We start from the raw sequence: 18,709 nt of genomic DNA, 5'->3' as shown, positions 1-18,709 counted from the left end.
TTGTGTTGGTCTCGATTGACCCCAACAAGATGAAGGGGGTAGTTGCCCCCCCCTTCACGCCGGCCCCTGTGAGAAGGGTTGTTAGGGCATGCTGTAGGAGTTGTAGCTCCCATTATCAGCGAACTCCTTTTGAGAAGACTAGACTAGAATAAGGTAACCTTATTTAACCCCTTATTATGACTCCATTCCTATCTTCCTGTGTGACCGGATCAAAAGTGAACCTGCTAGTGAGAGAGGTGCTAGAAGCCCTCCTGTGTCTCCTACCTAAGAAATAGCATAGTTGGTATCTCTACCTGTCTAACAAGTACATTCTTCAGTACTCTGCCCTCTAGACTATTTCTGCACCTTGGAGACATTTGGGGATGCATTCTCTCTCACCTCTCTAATATATTACATGACTTCCTTGCTCCCATAATTCAGGCTATTATTTTAACATGATTCAGGCATATTATAAGTTGATTAGATTTTTGAGGGCTAAGTTGGTAATTTAGTCACTCTTTATAACTTATTTATGTGGCAAAATACCCTCCAAATATCAATTACCACCAACGCTGGGAGGACCTGGGTCTACCCCTAAACTGGGGACTCCTTGCATGACTCATCTTTCTCCCACTATGAGCAGCAATCACCTATTGAAAGACTCCTGTTTGATCTATCCTGCATCCAAATGCTTTGGGTTTATCTTCAGTTGCTGCTTTCCCCAGGTATTATTTTTCCTGGGATCTGATGCCTTTCTTTTATCTCATTTCACGATCCTTGCCCCATTCCCCCAAGACACCTTTCCCACCACCATTACTCCATCTTCAGCCAAGCAGCAGATACAGAGCTGGTAATTATATTCCCAAGGGTCCTGCCTCCTTGTGGGAGCTGGTTCAGAGGGCAAAATGAGAAGCTTTAACCCCACTCCATGGCTCTGGAGAGGACTCGAAAATGCTTCTTGTGTTTTGGTTGTGGTGAAGCAATGAGCAGAGCATTTATCTCTCCCAGGGTGAAAAAAGAAAAGAAAAAGAAAGAGGTTCTTTTCTTACCAATTAAAAGCCAAATCCCACACTTCCTCCAACAGGAAGTCAGCCCTGTTCTCCCAGAGGGTTTGTAAAGCCTCCCAGGTGTGATGAGTGTGGCTCTAATGAAGATGAGTCAGCACTTGATTTCTCAGCTGGGAAACCATAGCTCCTCACCTTGCCTCATTTTCTTCAAAAAAAAAAGGGGCAAAAAAAAAAAACCTTCATGAACTGAATTGGAAATTTGAGTCTTTCATTTGGGTTAGGGCACTCAGGCTGGGTGCAAAACTTACCGTACGTTAACTGTCAATTTATTTGCCACCATCTGAAGTGACTTTCTCCACAGAAAGGACTATTGCAAACACAATGCTCGTGATGGCTCTTGTTTGCATGGTGTCACCTGGTGTCTCCATTTTTATTAAATGCCTACTGTGTGCCAGATACTGTGCTAAGGCTTCTGTGCAATTAGCTGTCAATTTCATCAGGCAGTTTAGGAACACTTCCTACCAGAGTTAATGAATCATTGCTCAGGCAGGACAAAAGGAAATGCCATTTATTTGAACATTTTTATTACCTTTATTACATTCTGGAAATGATTCTTAGCTACAGAAGATGACCAAATACAGTAGACTAAGTCATAATGACTCTTTGGGCTGGACTGGCTGCCTGACTTCTCTTTGAGCAATCCCCAAAGCAGAGTCAGGAGTATGGACAAGATTTCATCCTGGATGGCCATCCCCTATGGAGCTCAGTTCTATGGGAAGATTCCAGGGGTAATCAAAGGATAGCATCTGAGTGATGCAAGCCAGAGGGTCTCAGAGGTGTCCATGCCCCAGGTGTGTTGCTATGAAAACAAAGAAACAGTGTTTCTTCATATTCCATTGCCATATCAGGCATACAGGTCAACAAAATGGAGGGGGAAGAACCATTCTCTGGTTTGACAATTCAGGCATTTAGTGAAGCGGATGGAGGTAGCCCCACTTATTATAATGCAATTTATTCTGGGGAGGAAAATGGAAAAAAATTGCCTGTTGACTTATTCTAGTTATCGTAAGGTCAGTATTAAAGATGATATACTGACCTTATGATAGCTAGAATAAGTTAGAAATATTAGAAATGAGATTAATGCATAACAAGAATTTACCAGATGTATCAAAGTGTGTCTTCTCATGCTTTCCACTTTCTTCAAAACTTATCCCAGGTCATAGAATTATAGCACAGAAATTAGGGAGGTCATCAACTCTGGCTTCTTTGCTCTAGGTAAATTAACAACTTAACCAGAATAAGGTTTATGTGATTCCATGCCCAGCAGCTCCAATTAAATATGTTTAGGTCAGAATCAATGTGTAGGTTGAAATAATAATTACCCACATGGTGTGATTTTTAAAGAAAGTAAAAGACTAGCCTCTGCTATGTACTGCCTGGGTGACCTTCGGAGAATGACCTTACCTTTGGGTCCTGGATTTCTTGTGTACAGGTGAGGGATTTAGATTAGATCACTGATCTAATTTACAGGTCTTTAGGACATCCAGGTTGTGTAGGGCCTAGAGTCAGGAAGACCTGAATTCAAATCTAACCTCAGATACTTAGTAGCTGTGTGACCTTGAGGAAGTCAATTAACCTCTGTCTGCCTCAGTTTCCTCAACTACTGAATGGAGACAATAACAGTACCTACCTTGCATGGTTGTTGTGGCACATAATAGGGGCTATAGAAATGCCACTATTATTACTATTATTATTAAAGGGGGAAGAGAATACAATATTTATATCACCTACTATGTGCCAGGCCACTGTGCTAAACGCTTTACAAATACTATCTCATTTGATCCTCACAACAACCATTCTCAGATTTGCCCAGCGAGTAAGTGTCTGAGACTACATTTGAATTCAGGTCTTCTGACTCCAGCCTCAGCTCGTGCTCTATCTACTGTGTCACCTAGCTGCCTCTATCATTAGTCATTCATTCAATCTATCCATTCATTTATTTATCTGTTTACTATTTATTAGTTTATTTATGTGTATATGTATGCATGTTTTTTTCCAATTCACTTCAACATGATTCTGTTCTGTTTCCTCATTAAATTAAGAAGGAAGAGGAGGGGTGGAAGCATTCAGGTGGCATGAAGAACTCTGGGCCTAGAGTTCTAGTCCTGGTCATGTGGTCTTGGGAAAACTATATCTTTTCTCTAAGCAAATTTTTTTTTAATTTGTAAAATTATTATGGTGGGACTAAGTGACCTCCAAAGTCTCTTCCAAATCTGAAATTCTATGGTTCTAGGTGATCTTGCATTGATTTTCCTACTTGGCAGAAATGCTGAAAAGGGGGTAGAGTGGGAAATGGTATGGCCATGTTTCTTTGTACCAGCCTCTCCCCTTGGTTGCCAGCATGCCTTCACCATGCTATTGGCCCTAAACATCAGAAGTATTACAACTGGGAATTTCTTCTGCCAATATGAATAATTATAATAGCTACATTTACATAGTGATTTGAGGTTTGCAAAGTCCTTATGTTAACTTTCATTTAATTTGGCTTTTTCTGTGATCATCCTGTCATCTTTTAGCAATTTGGATGATTTTTCCTTCATCTATACTTTTCTTTATGTTACTATATCTGGTTCAGAGGGTAGAATGGAGAGTTTGAGGTCTTCAATGCCCACATTAATTCTTGTTTTCTCTCTTTCTCTCTGTCTCTGCCTTTCTTTTTCTCAGAGGTGTCATAAAAGTTGACATAAATCTTCAGAAGGTAGACATTGACCAGTGTTCAAGCGATGGCTGGTTTTCAGGAACTCACAAATGCCATCTGAACAATTCAGAGGTAAGATCTTGCATTAAATAGTTCTATTGAAAGAACAACGAAATGTTTTCCCTTGAATGCAATGTGTTAGTCAAGTACCATACCCAAAAGATCTTCAGATGCCATTTTCTATTCTGCACAGGGCCGATGGAGATAACTATGCAATGAAGCTGATGCTAACTTAGAGTGTATAAAGGGAAACAGTTCCTCAAGGGACCAAGAGAAGGCTGCAATGAAAATTGCTTATGAAGTTGAGTTTGAGTCAAAGGCTAAGTATATTTCTTAACAAAGACTGCAAGTTTAAAATAAACCCAAAGTGAGAAATGAGCCCATAAGATGGGTCAGGGAGGCTGTGCACAGCTTTTTGTGACACTCTACTTGTTGAGACAGTACTAGTATTCATTTAGACACATTGCCATCTGTTACAAAGCAGTGGAGAAAGCTCGATGGTACATTTTGGTGAGTTTGGAGAAAATGTCCAATGCGAACCTGGAGAGGAGAATGGTTATCATTTTGTGTTGCTAATATTTTGGTTCCCAATGATCTAGGAAGGGGTAGGGCTTGGATTATTAGCAAAGTAAAGTAAGCCACTGTAACATGCTCTTAAAGATGAGAATGTCCTTTGTTTTTTGCAGATTGCAAATGATAACATTGTAATGATTTCATTTTTGGTAATCAGACCTATCCTTAGAGACTGAGTGTCATGAATAATGTGTTAAATAATGATTCTACATGAAAGAAATGCTGGAGATAAGGCAGAAGTGGAAGTGGGGGGTTGGGAACAGAGTTCAACCTGATTTCCAAAGTCTTTACAGAAATGAAATCTAATTCTTTACAGAATAAAAAAGGTAGACCAAGTGTTTGCAAGCAGAATGTATTTTTAACTGTGAAGGTGTTTGGTTTATTTCGGTCTTTTAGGGTAAGTGAAACTGTGCACAATGTATTCTAGTCTCTAGAAATTTGTCTTCAGAGATTTTGCAATTTGTTTTACCTTACATTATTACATATTATGAATTTGCATAAGACTGATGGGAACTTTCTGAAACCACATGTTCTAGTGAAAATAATTCTAAGATTCAGTCAGAAGACCTGGGTTGGAATACGGATTCTCTCTGTCTGTATTACCTTGGGCAAGTCACTTAACTTATCTGAGATTCAGTCACTAAAAAAGTCATGTCACCTCTTTGAAACTAACTTGCTTATCTGTAAAATGGGAATAATAATTTTTGTACTACCACCCACATCAGGATGTCGAAAAGATCAAAGGAGGCATGTTAGAAGAGCTTTGTAAACCTTAACACACCATACAAACTGCTGCTATTGTTATTTTATTCCTCTATTACATTTTACATTCTGTTTCTTTTAACCTGTCCAAAAAATTCCTTAAAATAACTTCATTGATGATCTTTAGGTCACACATTCCTGGTTAAGTGAAATCTGTATTATTGGCCCAGCTCGTTGACATAAGTTATTAGATCTGGGTGGGTAGGCATTGGTTGTGTGTGTATATGTGTGCATGTGTGTGTTTTAAAATCACTCTCTTATTTATGTATCTTCTTTATTGGACTATTTGCTCTTGGGCTTTTAAATAATCTTTTCTTTTTGTTGAGATCCTTTTTTTTCTGAAGTAAAGTCCTGTTATTTCCAGTGGGGAATCTTGGCTTTTTTCCCGTGACTGGTAAACCTAGGGCAGGTTTAATTCCTTGATCAATTTTTAGTACCCTGCCCCTTCATGGGAATAATTTCTGAGGATGATACCATTACTGAGAAGCACTACCCAGGAGTGAGAATGGATTCATGCTGATGCAGCAGTACAGTCTAGGGAATGGAATGGAAAATCATCTAAGTGCTTACTCTAAGTCCAGCCTTGCATTAAGTGATGGGGGTGATACAAAGAGTACAGTAGAAAGCACACTGAAATCCAAATCAGCAACCCATGTTCAAATCCCATCTTTGACCCATGGGATAGGATTGGGACTGGACCCATGATCTCGTTAGCATGGAGAAGTCCTGATGAGGACAAGTCTTCTACTAATGCAAATAAGCACCTTCTCTCTCTCTCTCTCTCTCTCTCTCTGTCTCTCTCTGTCTCTCTCTCTCCTGGCTAGGGAATAAATGGGGTTAAGTGACTTGCCCAGAGTCACACAGCTACTAAGTGTCAAGGGTCTGAGGCTGGATTTGAACTCTGGTCCTCCTGACTTCAAGGCTGGTGCTCTATCCACTGTGCCACCTAGTTATCCCATAAGCACCTTCTCAATGCGAATCTAACAGTTCTGGAAATAGTAATGCTTCCCAGACAAAGAGCCCTGCTTCCAGTCCAGGCTGTCTTAGCTAACAATGAGGGGAACAATCACTTTGGTGAATGGGTAGACCTTTCTCTGAACCACCAACGCCAACTGCTAACCAACCACCACCTGCAGGCAGTTCAACTCCATCCTTCCCACCCCCATTACAAACCACTGGTTCTACTTCCAGTCCGGTCCTGGAAATCATTTTTTTTTTGGAAAGCAACCTCTTTGGAGATGCAACTTAGCAATTGCTTCTCCCCCTGAGATCCTTACCTCCTCAGAAACTGCAGCTACTAAAAATCCAGAAAAGACACTTTTCACCTGCAAGTCCTTGGTATAGTCAAATAGTTTGATATCAGGATTGGGTATGATTTTAACAGTGAAAGAGATATTAAAGAAGATGCATTACCATAAGATTTGCCATTATACCCTAAGAACCTTGGGATCTTTCATATCTGACTTTCAGTTAAAACCTCCTCTATGAGTTATCTCCCTCTATTAGAATGGGTGCTCCTTGAGATCAGAGGCTCTCTCCATTTTTCTACTTGTATTCCACATAGTTCTGTACTTAGTAAGCACTTAACACATGCTGTTTTATGACTCCTTTTTCTGTATACATAGTGTGTATATATCTGTGTATGTATATGCTTATACACACACACACACACACACACACACACACATACACATACACACACTGCTATGCAAAGTTCCTCTGGTACCTCCTTGTTTAGAAGGGCTCCAAACTCTAAGCTTTACTAAATTATAGTCTATTTTAAAAATATTTTATTTTTATTCTGAATTTCAAAATGCCAAATAGATTGTTATTTGCTTATGCATTGTAGAACAGAAAAAGAAGATTATACATAAAACTGTAGATTTCTTATAGATAGCTCACTTTTCTTTTAAAGCATATAATAAATTCAACCTGTGACTTTCAAAAGTGTCCTACTTGTCTGGCCTTTTTTCTGCCTCTGCCTCCCCAAGTCCTGTAAGATCTGACTTCCTCTTATTCCCTTTTCCCTCATTCTATTAATTTTTTTGAAAATTCTTAGCTTTTACTTTCCTTGTCTTGAGTGGTATTTTTTTTACTGGTCTTGAATTCCTGTTCTCATCAGCACTTTTGCCCTGATGACTGCCCTATGTTAGCTGAGCTTTGCCCATTGACCTAAGTAGCTTTTTCTGCATTGGTGTCATATTGTGGCTATCGATCTGTGTACGTTACCTCTTTGGAGCTTTGTTCCAAGGTTCCATGGGGCTGTTCAGTAGGAAGCTGTCTGGAAACAAGGGGATATTTACTTTTTTGACTGCTAACTCATCCTCCACATGACTCCAGAAAGCCTAGGCTACTTCTCTTCCAGCCTTTCTGTTTACTTAATCAAATGTTCATGGTGGGGGATTGTTTAAATTCTTCCAGAGGATCAATTTGATTGTACCCCAGACTAAGGAATGTTAACTTTTCAAGCTTTGTGTTTTAAAGCTTTTAAATAAATTACATTATTTTAGGAAAAAATAAGACTCTCTGTTTTGATTAACAGAGATTAGGTTGCTATGGTAATGTACGGTTTCTCTTTCCAGTATTTAAGATTGTATGGGGTTAAAAGCTACTCTATTTTAAATAGCAAAGGAGGTTAAGAATTTCAAAGTCACACAGAGGTAACCTTCCCAGGTTTTCAGGTGTATTTTTTCTTCTTCAGTGAGATGGTAGAAGTAGAAAAAATGAGTAATAAGAGATTGTGGCAGGAGCCCTGGGAGTATTTAGCATAATGATGGTTTCCAGCACTTCAGAATTTACAAAGTACTTTCCTCACAATAATTACTTGATAGCTTTGCTAAGAGGCATCACCATAGGAACTGGGAGGTCACCTAACATCCATCCATCCCTCCATCCCTCCATCCATCCATCCATGCATCTGTCCATCTCTCTCTCATTCACTCTCTCCCAATCTCTTGATCTATCTGCCCTTTCTACCTCCCTCTATATCTCTCACTCCCATCCCCTCCCACCTTTCACTTTTCTTTTTATACAGAATTAAGTGTTACAGCAATGAGAGAGGAAGGAATAATAAAGGTCATCTGGTCCAGGGGGATCTTAACTTCTTTTGAGTCATGGACCCCTTCTCATAATAACGCTTTAAAATGTACAAATAAAATATTATTATAAAGGAAACAAATTATGTTGAAATACAGTTAGTTGTCATAATATTTTTAAGTAACCAAGTCCATAGATCCCAGGTTAAGAATCTCTTATCTAGGTCAATGCCTTCATTTTATAAAAACAAGAAGCACCTCAAACCATTTATATTCCCCCTCTTCCCTTCCATTGTTTTACTAACCTTGTGCTTAACTGAAAAGAAAAACAAAATAAAAAGCCAAAGCCCTCTGTTGAAAGTTCCTTCTTTTGTCCAGTTTAATATTTTAGATAATCCCAGCATTATTCCCCACTTTCTCCTCCTCGGCTCCAGTCTTGGAGAAAGACCTGAGTCTTCCTGCAAATGCCAATCCCTTAACTCTGTCTTGTGATCCCATTGTCTCCAGGAACTTTTCCTCCCCTTGATAATCTCCCTCACCCCCCTCCCCAATCAACTTTTAATCTGTATTTACTGGCTCCTTTCTTACTGCTTACAAATATTCCGAGATCAACTTATCCCATTCTTAAAATACTTCACTAGACAATCTCTAGGTTTCTCGAGCTGTCATTCTGTTATTCTCCCTTTCATAGCCAAAAACCAAAATAAAAACAATAACATTTGTATTCATACTTTCTTACTTCCCATTCCTCAACCCTTGAAATTTGGCTTTTGATGTCACCTCTCAACTGAAACTGCTTTCTTTAAGGTTGTCAATGGTTTCTGAAATTTCAAATCGAATGGCCTTTTCTCAGATTTCATCCTTCTTCACCTTTCTGCGGTTTCTGACATTGCTGAACTTCTCTTCTTCCTGAGACTTTCTTTTCTCTGGATTTTGAACACAATGCCCTCTCCTTGTTTTCCTACTACCTCTCTCTCTGTTTCTCTCTCTCTGTCTCTGTCTCTCTCTTTCTGTCTCTCTCTCTTGTCTCTCTCTGTCTCTCCATCTCTCAGTTTCTCTGTCTCTCTGTCTCTCTCTCTCTGTTTCTTCATCTCTGTCTCTGTCTCTGTCTCTCTTGCAGGACAGTTGGCCAGAACCAAGATGTGTGAACCACCTAGGCTACTATAGGACGGGGCAAGCATTGAGAGGGAGGGTTTTGGGAGCCTGTAGTTCTTCCTTCCTTGGAAGACGATCAATGAGAAAGTCAAAGTATGGGCCATATTAGGCTCATGGATCCAGAGCTGGAAACGACCTTAGGGACCATTGTTTCCAGTTCTGTGTGTTATATAAAAGTGAAGCCCAGAAAGATTTAAGAAACTTGCCCAAGGTCACCCAGGAGAAAGCATCAAATGTGGGATTTGAAGTGATGTTCTCAGACCTCAGAGTCAGTGCTCATTCTACTGTACCACAGTACTTCGGACTACTTACTAGATAGTGAACAAATCACCCAGCCTCTCTGAGACTCTCCTTATTCACATGGGATTGGACTAGAAAAATGTCAAACTCAAATGAAAAAAGGGCCACTAAACCATGCCCAAGAATCCCCACATATTGACTGAGAAAACCACTTATTAATATTATTTATGTATTTTGTATTTATTGTTGTATGTATTTGTATTTATTTTGTTAAATATTTCCCAATTACATTTTAATCTGGCTGGGGCTGTGCTTGCAAATGTTGTGGGCTTCATGTGACTGGTGGGTCTCATGTTTGACACCTCTAGACTAGAAGATACAATTTTAGATGTGTTATCCGTTGATGTATGGGGCTGTTTCAGGTCCAAAATTCTTATTTCTGGTGGTGCAAACATAGGCTATGAAAATAAAATTGTTTTTAAGATGCCAAAAATTGTTTTTTTAAGGAGCCACGAGCTATAAAAAGTCTCCTTCTTTGGTTAATTATTGATTAAACACATAATATTAATTTAGAATTATTAATAATTAATCAAGTTAATTTAAATAAATACAAATTTAAAAAAATTATGTGAAGCTGAAGCTACAATTAGAATCAGAGCCAAAACTTGATACCAAATCTCAGTATGAAAAGGCTAGTATTCTTTCCCTGACATCTCACTAAAAGAGGTTAAATTAACCTGGAATGACTTCCTTCTTGTCTTTGCCTCCTGGCTTCCCTGGCTTCCTTCAAGTTCTAGCTAAAACCTCACCTTCTACAGGAAGCCTTTCCCAATCCCTTTTAATACTAGTGCCTGCCCTCCTTTGATTATTTCCAATTAATTCTGTCTATAGCTTGTTTGTACTTAGTTGTTTGTGTGATGTCTCCTTCATTAGGCCGTGAACTCCATGAGGGCAAAGGATGTCTTTTGCCTTTTTTTTTTTAGTATCCTCAGCCCTTAACATAGTGCCTGACATATTGTTGTTCAGTTGTTTCAGTCATGTCTGACTCTTTTTGACTCCATTTGGGGTTTTCTTGGCAAAGATAATGGAATGGTTTGCCATTTTCTTCTCTAGCTCATTTTACAGATGAGGAAACCAAAGCAAACAGGGTTAAGTGACTTGCCCAGGGTCACACAGCTAGTGTCCGAGGACAGATTTGAACTATGCGATAAGTCTTCTTGATTCCAAGCCCAGGGCTTTATCCACTGAACCACCTTGCTGCCCCACCTGGCATACAGTAGGTACTTAATAAATGTTTATTGACTAATTACTGACCAGAGAGAATAGGCGATCAATAATCCTACCCTTAACACCTCATTTTCCTCTACTTTTGGGAACTTAATACTTTGTATCTACCAAAAACAACTTTTGGAGAAAGCAGTGATGGAGAAAGAGCTCTCACTCTGGAATCAGAGGGCGTGAATTAAAATCCTACCTCTAATACTTCCCACCTTTGTGACCTTGGACAAGTCACTTAACTTCCCTTAGACATCATTTTCCTCACCTTTGAAACATGAGCATTGTATAAGAAGGCCTCTGAAATCCCTTCCAACCCTAGATCTATGATCTTTTCATTGAAAAACAATTATTTGCACCTTTAATATGATTCTGTTAGTTCCTTGTATCTTCCAAGGGGATTTTCATTTTAACTTTCATACTGAATTCTAGAGTTTAAGAATTTATTCCTTACTGAGGAAATTCCAGCCTTGTATAGAGAGATGGGGTAGATGATGGATTACACCAATCATGCTGTATAGTTAGAACCTTTCCTTCATTAATCTGGCCTACCCATGGGTCTCATTTGCTATCTTTCCTTTTTCTTAGAGTAAAAAATAACCAACCAAATAAACTTTCTAAAATTACTGCAACTTGCATCTGGAAGAGAGGAAAATAAACCTTCTGACCCACTTTCTCTAAGCAGCAGATACTAAATTCATTCACTGAGGACTGATGGCTCACTTATGAAGTGGGTAAAAGGGCTGTTGCTCAGGGAGAGTCCATCTATCACTTCATTTTAATTGAGGCCAGTGTCACTAGATCCAAGAGGACATGTTGTGGCATGAGGTATAACAGCACTGGAAAGGAAGGAGAGGGCTAGGTTATGAAAGGCATTGAATGCTAAACAGAGCTTTTTGTATTTGCTATTGGAGGAGCCATTGGAGTTTATTGAGTGGGGGTGACATGATTGGACCTTAGCTTTCCAAAAATCACTTTAATGGCTGAATGGAAGATGGATTGGAGTGGGGGAGGGACTTGAGACAGGTAGACCCACCAGCAGGCTGTTCCAGTAATCAAGGCACAAGGTAATAAGGGAGTATGAACTAGAGTGGTGGCAGTATCAGAGAAGAAGGGGGCACATTTGAGAGATGTTGCAAAGGTAAAATTGATAGGTCTTGTCAACAGCTTGGATATGGGGAGTGAGAGATAGTGAGGAATCCAGGATGACTCCTAGCTTGGGAGCCTGAGGGACTGGGAGGATGGTATTTTCCTCTGCAGTAACAGGGAAGGTAGAAGTTGTGAAGGGTTCAGGGGAAAAGGTAGTAAGATCCATTTTGGACATATTGAGTTTAAGATGTCTACTGGATATTGAGTTTGGTAAGTCTGAAAGGTAGTTGGAGATGTGAGATCAGGGATCAGCAGAGAGTTTGGGGCAGGATAGGTAAATTCAAGAATCATCAGTATAGAGATGGTAACTAAATCTATGTGAGCTGATGAGATCACCAAGTGAAGTAGTACAGAGGGAGAAGAGAAGAGCCTAGGACAGAACCCTGAGAGATATCTATAGTTAGAAGGTGTGATCTGGAAAAAGATCCAGCAAAGGAGAAAGAGAAGGAGCAGTCATCATCATCTAAGGTCTCTTCTAGCTCTAGAAATGCAAAATACTATGACATATGAACCTTAGTATCCAGTGATTCCCAAATGCTTTTGGAAATCTGAAGTCCTGTTGTTTTTATTTTTATTTTTTTCCTTTATAAGTTTATTATATATTTTTGACATTCTTTTCTTTTTAAATTTTGAATTCCAAATTATCTTCCTCCTTCCCATATCCTCCCACACCCACTGAGAAGGCAAGCAATATGATGTCAATTATATATGTGAAATCATGCAAAACACATTTCCATATTACAAAAAAAGAAAGAAAAGTGAGAAAAATTATACTTAAATTTGTACTCAAAGTGGAAATGGACAGCATTTTTTCATTGTGAGTCTTTTGGAATTGTCTCAGATCACTGTGTTGATCAGAGTAGCCAAGTTTTTCACAGTTGATCATCATTACAATATTGCTATTACTGTGCACAGTCATATCCTAGTTCTTCTCACTTCACTTTGCATCAGTTCATATAGGTCTTGCCAGGTTTTTCTGAAACCACCCCTCTCATCATTCACTACAGCAAAGTAGTATTCCATTACAATCATACACCATAACTTATTCAGCCATTCCTCAGTTGATGAGCATCTACTTGATTTCCAATTTTTTGCCACTAAAAAGAATTGCTATAAATATTTTTGTATACATATGTCCTTTTCCTTTTTCTTTCCTCTCTTTAGGTTGCAGACTTAGTACTAGTATTGCTGGGTCAAAGGGTATGCATAGTTTTGTAGCCCTTTAGGCTAGTTCCAAACTGTTCTTTAGAATGGTTGAACCAGTTCACTATTCTAGCAGCAATTCATTAGTGTACCTATTATCTGGTTTCTCAGATAAATGAATATTCAACCCTACAACCACCCCACTCATTCAGCCCACTCCTCTCCTCTCTTTCAGAAAAAGATATTTGGAGCAAAGGAATGTGGGAAATGTTACCAGTGGAGAATGCTGTCTTGTGATTTGAGAGATAAGCATTGCCTCATAAGCCTCTTAACAGACCAAAGTCATCATTGAGAGGGGGCTATCCCTATCTTATAAAATTGATTAACTTTGTCTTTGCAGATGCACAAGGAAATGAAAAAAGTTCTTGAGAAGGGAATCTCTTATGGGTCAATGTCCAAATGAAATGAAGATGATGTTTACAAGAAGTTCCATCTTTTTTCTCTTTCACTTTGGGGAACTAAATACTATTTTTAAAAGTAGTAAACATTAAAATTTTATTCTCTGAACTTCCAAAAATAGGATTATTGATGCCTTGTGTTTTTGCATCACAGTCATTTCTGGAAATAGTCTACTCTCCCTCCTATTTTGTCCTTTCACCTCTCCCTGGCCATCTCTGCCCCAGAATTGAATTCTACTTTTTTGTAGCAAGAAAAAAAAAGAAAGAATTAAACAAAAGAAAAACACTGATGTTGTGGTCCTGTATGCAACATTCTGCCCTCATAATCTCCCACCTATCTTTGGAGAGGAGAGGACTATGTTGAATCATTTGTTCTCTGGGGCCATTATTATTTTTTGTTTGTTTTTTCACTTATGCAGAACCTTAATTTCAATGCTTTTTTCGTCAACATTGTTGTAGTCATTGTATATTTTGTTTTGATGGTCCCACTTTACTCTGCATTAGTTAACATACATCTTCCCACTTTTCTCTGACTTCCCCATATCTTTTGTTTCTTATTGCACAATAATGTTCTGTTATGTTCATGTACCACATTTTCAGCCACTTCTCAATCAATAGGCACTTCCCCCCATTCTTTTATATCACAAAATGTGCTACTGGAACCAGTTTGGTATATTTCTAATTTTGACCTCCTTGAGATCCATGCCCAGTAGTGGGACTGATGAGTCAAAGGGTACTATCAGTTTAGTCTCTCAAATGTCATTCATTTTTGCTCACTTTGTTGAGAAGGTTGTTTGTTGAGCTCTTGTTGGACCTAAGAACATAGGTACCTAATAGATCAATACAAACATTTGAAGTTTAGAGAGAGCACCTTTCATCCACACTCTTTCTACTTCACAGGTCTATACTGAGTGAGCAACTTTATCATATTCCAGGGTAGCTTTAGTGGGATGCATTACTATCATTGGGCCTTTCAAATTATACAGAAATGCCGAGTTTCAACATTTCATCCTCTATTTCAACAAATATTAAGCACTTGCTTTATATAAAGCTTCATGCTAGGTACTGGTGATACAAAGATAAAGATGGAAGGATTTTTGTCCTTCAGGGAGCTTGGAGTCCTGCCCAGGAGAGGGATAGAGACAAGTCCTCATTCTGTGTCCTGGTACCAAACTTGGGGCATGAGGTTGGCTTGATATCCAAGCCTTAAAATATCACTGCTCTTTTCTTTGGAGGGCATCAAGAGCATGCTTCCATTGCAGCCTATGAAAAGTCTGAATCCCTAGATGAAAACTTAGCATTGTTTTGAGTAAGAAACCCAGAATTTTCAAATATATCAGTTGACTTTATCTATGTGCAGGGCTAAGTGTACCACAAGATCAAAATTCACACATCAATTTTGTTTTTGAGATAAAGGGCAAAATAATTACCATTCCTTTCAACCAGTATGGTGTGAGGGGAAAGAGCAGTGGTAGACTTAGGAATCATGACATTGAGATTGGAATTCTGATTCTGACACTAGATTCATGGGAAATTAACTTAGCTTTTATTTTCCTCATCTGTAAAATTGGGATAACAATGCTGTACTGTATTACTTTTCTCAAGAAGTTGCTCCGAGGAAAACTTTTTCAACTTTAAAGCCCAATATAAATGTGATTTTAAAAATTCAATTATCCTTTCTGTTCTCTTTGCAAGAGGAATATGATAATAATAGATAAGAAATGATGTCTCTCCTCTAGTTCATTAGAACTGAGAACTCAGTTCTCAGAAATGAGAACAAGGAGCTCTGTCCAGATTTGTGTCTTTAGTTTGATGTTTAAAGTGAGTTTTAGGGTTCAGAAGTACTGTTACTCACAGGACATTTCTGACTTATGAGTTGAAATGGGGCAGGGGAAGAGTGTGACAAAAAGCAATCATTGGAAGTTGGTGGTATCTTTTATCCTGTAAGGTGATTTGCCTCTGGCAAAATTATAGGTCATGTGAGATCCCATCTTTAACTTAAAGTCTTAGAAATACTAAACGACTTGTTTAGGGCCACACAATTGATTAGTGTTAGAGGTGGGATTTGAACCTAGCTTTTTGTGACTCCTAGTCCAGTGTTCTGACAATTCTGTCACATTGCCTCTCCCCAAATCATGATGCAGCAGGTCTTAGAAGCTGTTATAGGTGGAGGGGAGGGAGGTAGATGAAGACGAAGGGACAACTTGTCCCTGTCTTCATTGGATTAAAAACAAATTGACTGTGCTTTTACCTAAAACTCCTGGAGTTTTCAGTCTTAGGGCATATGAGTCATGTAGAGAGATAGAAAAGGGAGGAAATGTTGGAATAGAGACAGTGAAATAGCAGGATGGAGGAAGGGTAGACTAGACTATCTTAGGAGCTCATGATGAGGGGAAGGTCAGAAAATTAATGGAGGTATTTAGAATGTGTTCCCTACTTCCCACATTTCCCAGTGAATCCTGCCAGGGATAAGGTATATAGGCACTTAGGAAATATTTACTGAATTAAATTGAATTAACATCAAAGAAGGAAGGAAACAAATATCTGTTAAGTATCTATTATGAGCTAGGTACTGTGCTAAGTGCTTTATTAATATGATCTCACATGATCCTCAGAACAACCCTGGGAGGTAGGTGTTCTTATTACCCACATTTTACAGATGAGGAAACTGAGACAAACAGCAATTAAGTGACTTGCCTAGGGCCACGCAGCTAGAAAGTATTTGAGGCTGGATTTGAACTCAAGTCTTGACTTCAGGACACTCTCCACTGCACTTCCTGGCTGTATCAGGAAGCTATTGAGTTCGTAGGTAAAAGCCTAAACAGGTGAGTTTCCCTTTGCTTTCTCTTCAGTTCAATAAATTTTATTGACTTCTATAAGAATAACCTGTAGATTGAGCCTTAAAATAATCTTCTTTTTACTTAGAAACATTTTTGATGAAATAAATGCTTGTTAATTGAAAAATAAAATAAAACAGAAAGAATATTAGGGGGAAAAAGAAATGAAGTAAATGAAATGGTTAATGAAATTGGAGCTGTAGCTAAAAGCAGAGGTCACAGTGGGAATGTTACCTTGAAAGGACCTTTGGCTCCAGGTTTTGGTGGTAGAGTGGATGGGGTAGCTTGCAAAGTCAGTAAGTATGGTGTCATAAAGAAGGGGCTGACCGTAAAGTTGTTCAAATTCACAGTTTCCTGCTTATTAGCTGTATAGAAGGCATTTAACCTTATTAAGACTCAATTTACAGCAGATACTACTGTAGGAACTGTTATGACATGGTGACTCCATTTGGGTGACTCCTCTGACCAGATAGGACTTGTCCCAGTGGAAGAGAAGTCCAGGCCTCCCTAAAGGCTTGCACTTAGGTCTAAGGTTCTGGGTTCAGGAGATTCTGCCTGTGACTGGATTTTGCAGGCTGTTTGCTACTAGTGTACGGAAGCGTGTCTGCTTCCTAGTGGAGGGTGCTAATACTTAGGGGAGGGCTACAATGGAGAGGAGCTTCCCTCAACTGAGCTTCTATCCCATTTGCAGGTCTAGGCAGCAGGACCAATAGCAGCCTTTGGGGTTTAATTGAGAGAAGGCAGATGTAAACATCAGTTTGTGTAGAATATATATGGAGGAGCCATGATATAAAAGACTAACCTGGCTCATACTTAGTGCCTCTACCTGAATGAAGACCTTAATATTTAGTCTCTGCTCTGAGGCTATCTCTTTGGTTACTGTCCTTTCCTGTTGTGAACTTAGTACTGTCAAAGAACATTCTGAACTTGATACTCTAAAACAACATCTGTGCAAACTCAGAGTTCTGTAGTGTGGACTCCTTATGAGACAATATATTTGATAATCTATGTTCTATTACAACATCAATTGGGATTTTGGAAACAACCAAATCTATTTCCCCTCTCAGAAGATCATCTACACAGAAAAATTTGAGGGTTTATTAGATCTTCTGAGTTTGCTTATGTGTCTTTATTTTTTTGCATGTCATGTACTCATTGTTATTTGTAGGAAAGTTGTAGTTGTATTTGACAGCATAAGCATCTGTTAGCTGCTCTTAGAGGCCATCAGTGGGTTCTGACTCTGAAACTATTCACTGCCTCTGTTTCATCTGAGATTTAGGCATTTCATATGATTGTAGCCTTAAATTGGAAGATATCTTATATCATTTAGCCTAACTTCCTCAATTTGGAGATGAGGAAACTGAGGCCCAGACCAGTAAAGTTCAAGGTTGCCCAAGGTCATACCCCCCTGTAGTCAGCAGAACTGGGTTTTGAACTCCAAATTCTGCTCTTTTCCCATATACAATACTTACTTCCTTTGACTCTTCTCTCTGTTCCTGCTTCTGCAGCTGTGGCAGTTACATAGTTATTTTAGTGAGGTGGGGGAAGGAGTACCCTCTTGGAATGTCCTATATCACCGATTCCTCCATAGTGCCTTGTATATAGTAAGTGCTCAGCATTATATTATAGGAAGAATGAAAGAAGGGAAGATGGCCAGTAGGCCTTTTTTTCTAAGGGAAAGTTTAAACCACAGACTTCAAACTAGACCTGGGAGATTTTAAGCTCTGTTATAGAAAGTGGCTTCAATGTAGCTTAAACACAGTGGAAGCTAAAACTAATTAATCAATGTCTGGAGGAAGACATTTTAGACACTAGGATTTTTGCCTGAGCAGGTAGGTGGCAAGGTGGGTATGACACTGGCCTGGAGTCAGGAAGATTGATTGATTGTCCTGGGTTCAAATCTGAACTCAGACACTTGCTTGCTGTGTGACCCTGGGCAAATCACTTAACCCTTATCTGTAGAATAAGCTGGAGAAGGAAATGGCAAACTATTTCAGTATCTTTGCTAAGAAAACCCCAAATGAGGTCATGAAGAATTAGATATGACTGAAAACAACAACAAAGGACTTTTGCCTTGACAAAGGAAGGCAATGTTGTACATTAGAATGAATGCTGGAGTTGCTTTCAAAAGATCTGGTTCAAATCTCATGTACTCATTATCTGTGTGGCTTAACCTCTCTAGGGCTTGGTTTCTTCACCTGTAGAGAACCATAGATTGTCTTTCATCAGGGGAACGATGCTATCCAACCTGCGTGTTACTCTGTGTTACCTGAGCAACAATTTAAAGGTTTGGAAGAAGGGAGAGAGAGAGAGAGAGAGAGAGAGAGAGAGAGAGAGA

At 39.1% G+C, this 18,709-nt stretch overlaps 1 protein-coding gene across 1 annotated transcript in view; it reads left to right on the top strand.

Annotated features, from left to right (window-relative positions):
- GPR158 (G protein-coupled receptor 158) overlaps positions 1-18,709 on the top strand; it is a 413,352-nt gene that overhangs the window by 23,335 nt on the left and 371,308 nt on the right. The window contains exon 2 of the mRNA XM_027841527.1: positions 3,711-3,816. Within this exon, the coding sequence (XP_027697328.1) occupies positions 3,711-3,816 (106 nt within the window). The remainder of the gene's footprint in view (positions 1-3,710; positions 3,817-18,709) is intronic.

Source organism: Vombatus ursinus, unplaced genomic scaffold (genome assembly GCF_900497805.2).
Source record: "Vombatus ursinus unplaced genomic scaffold, bare-nosed wombat genome assembly UNPS02014861.1, whole genome shotgun sequence".
Classification (NCBI taxonomy): domain Eukaryota; kingdom Metazoa; phylum Chordata; class Mammalia; order Diprotodontia; family Vombatidae; genus Vombatus; species Vombatus ursinus.
This window is presented reverse-complemented; position numbering and strand designations above follow the sequence as displayed.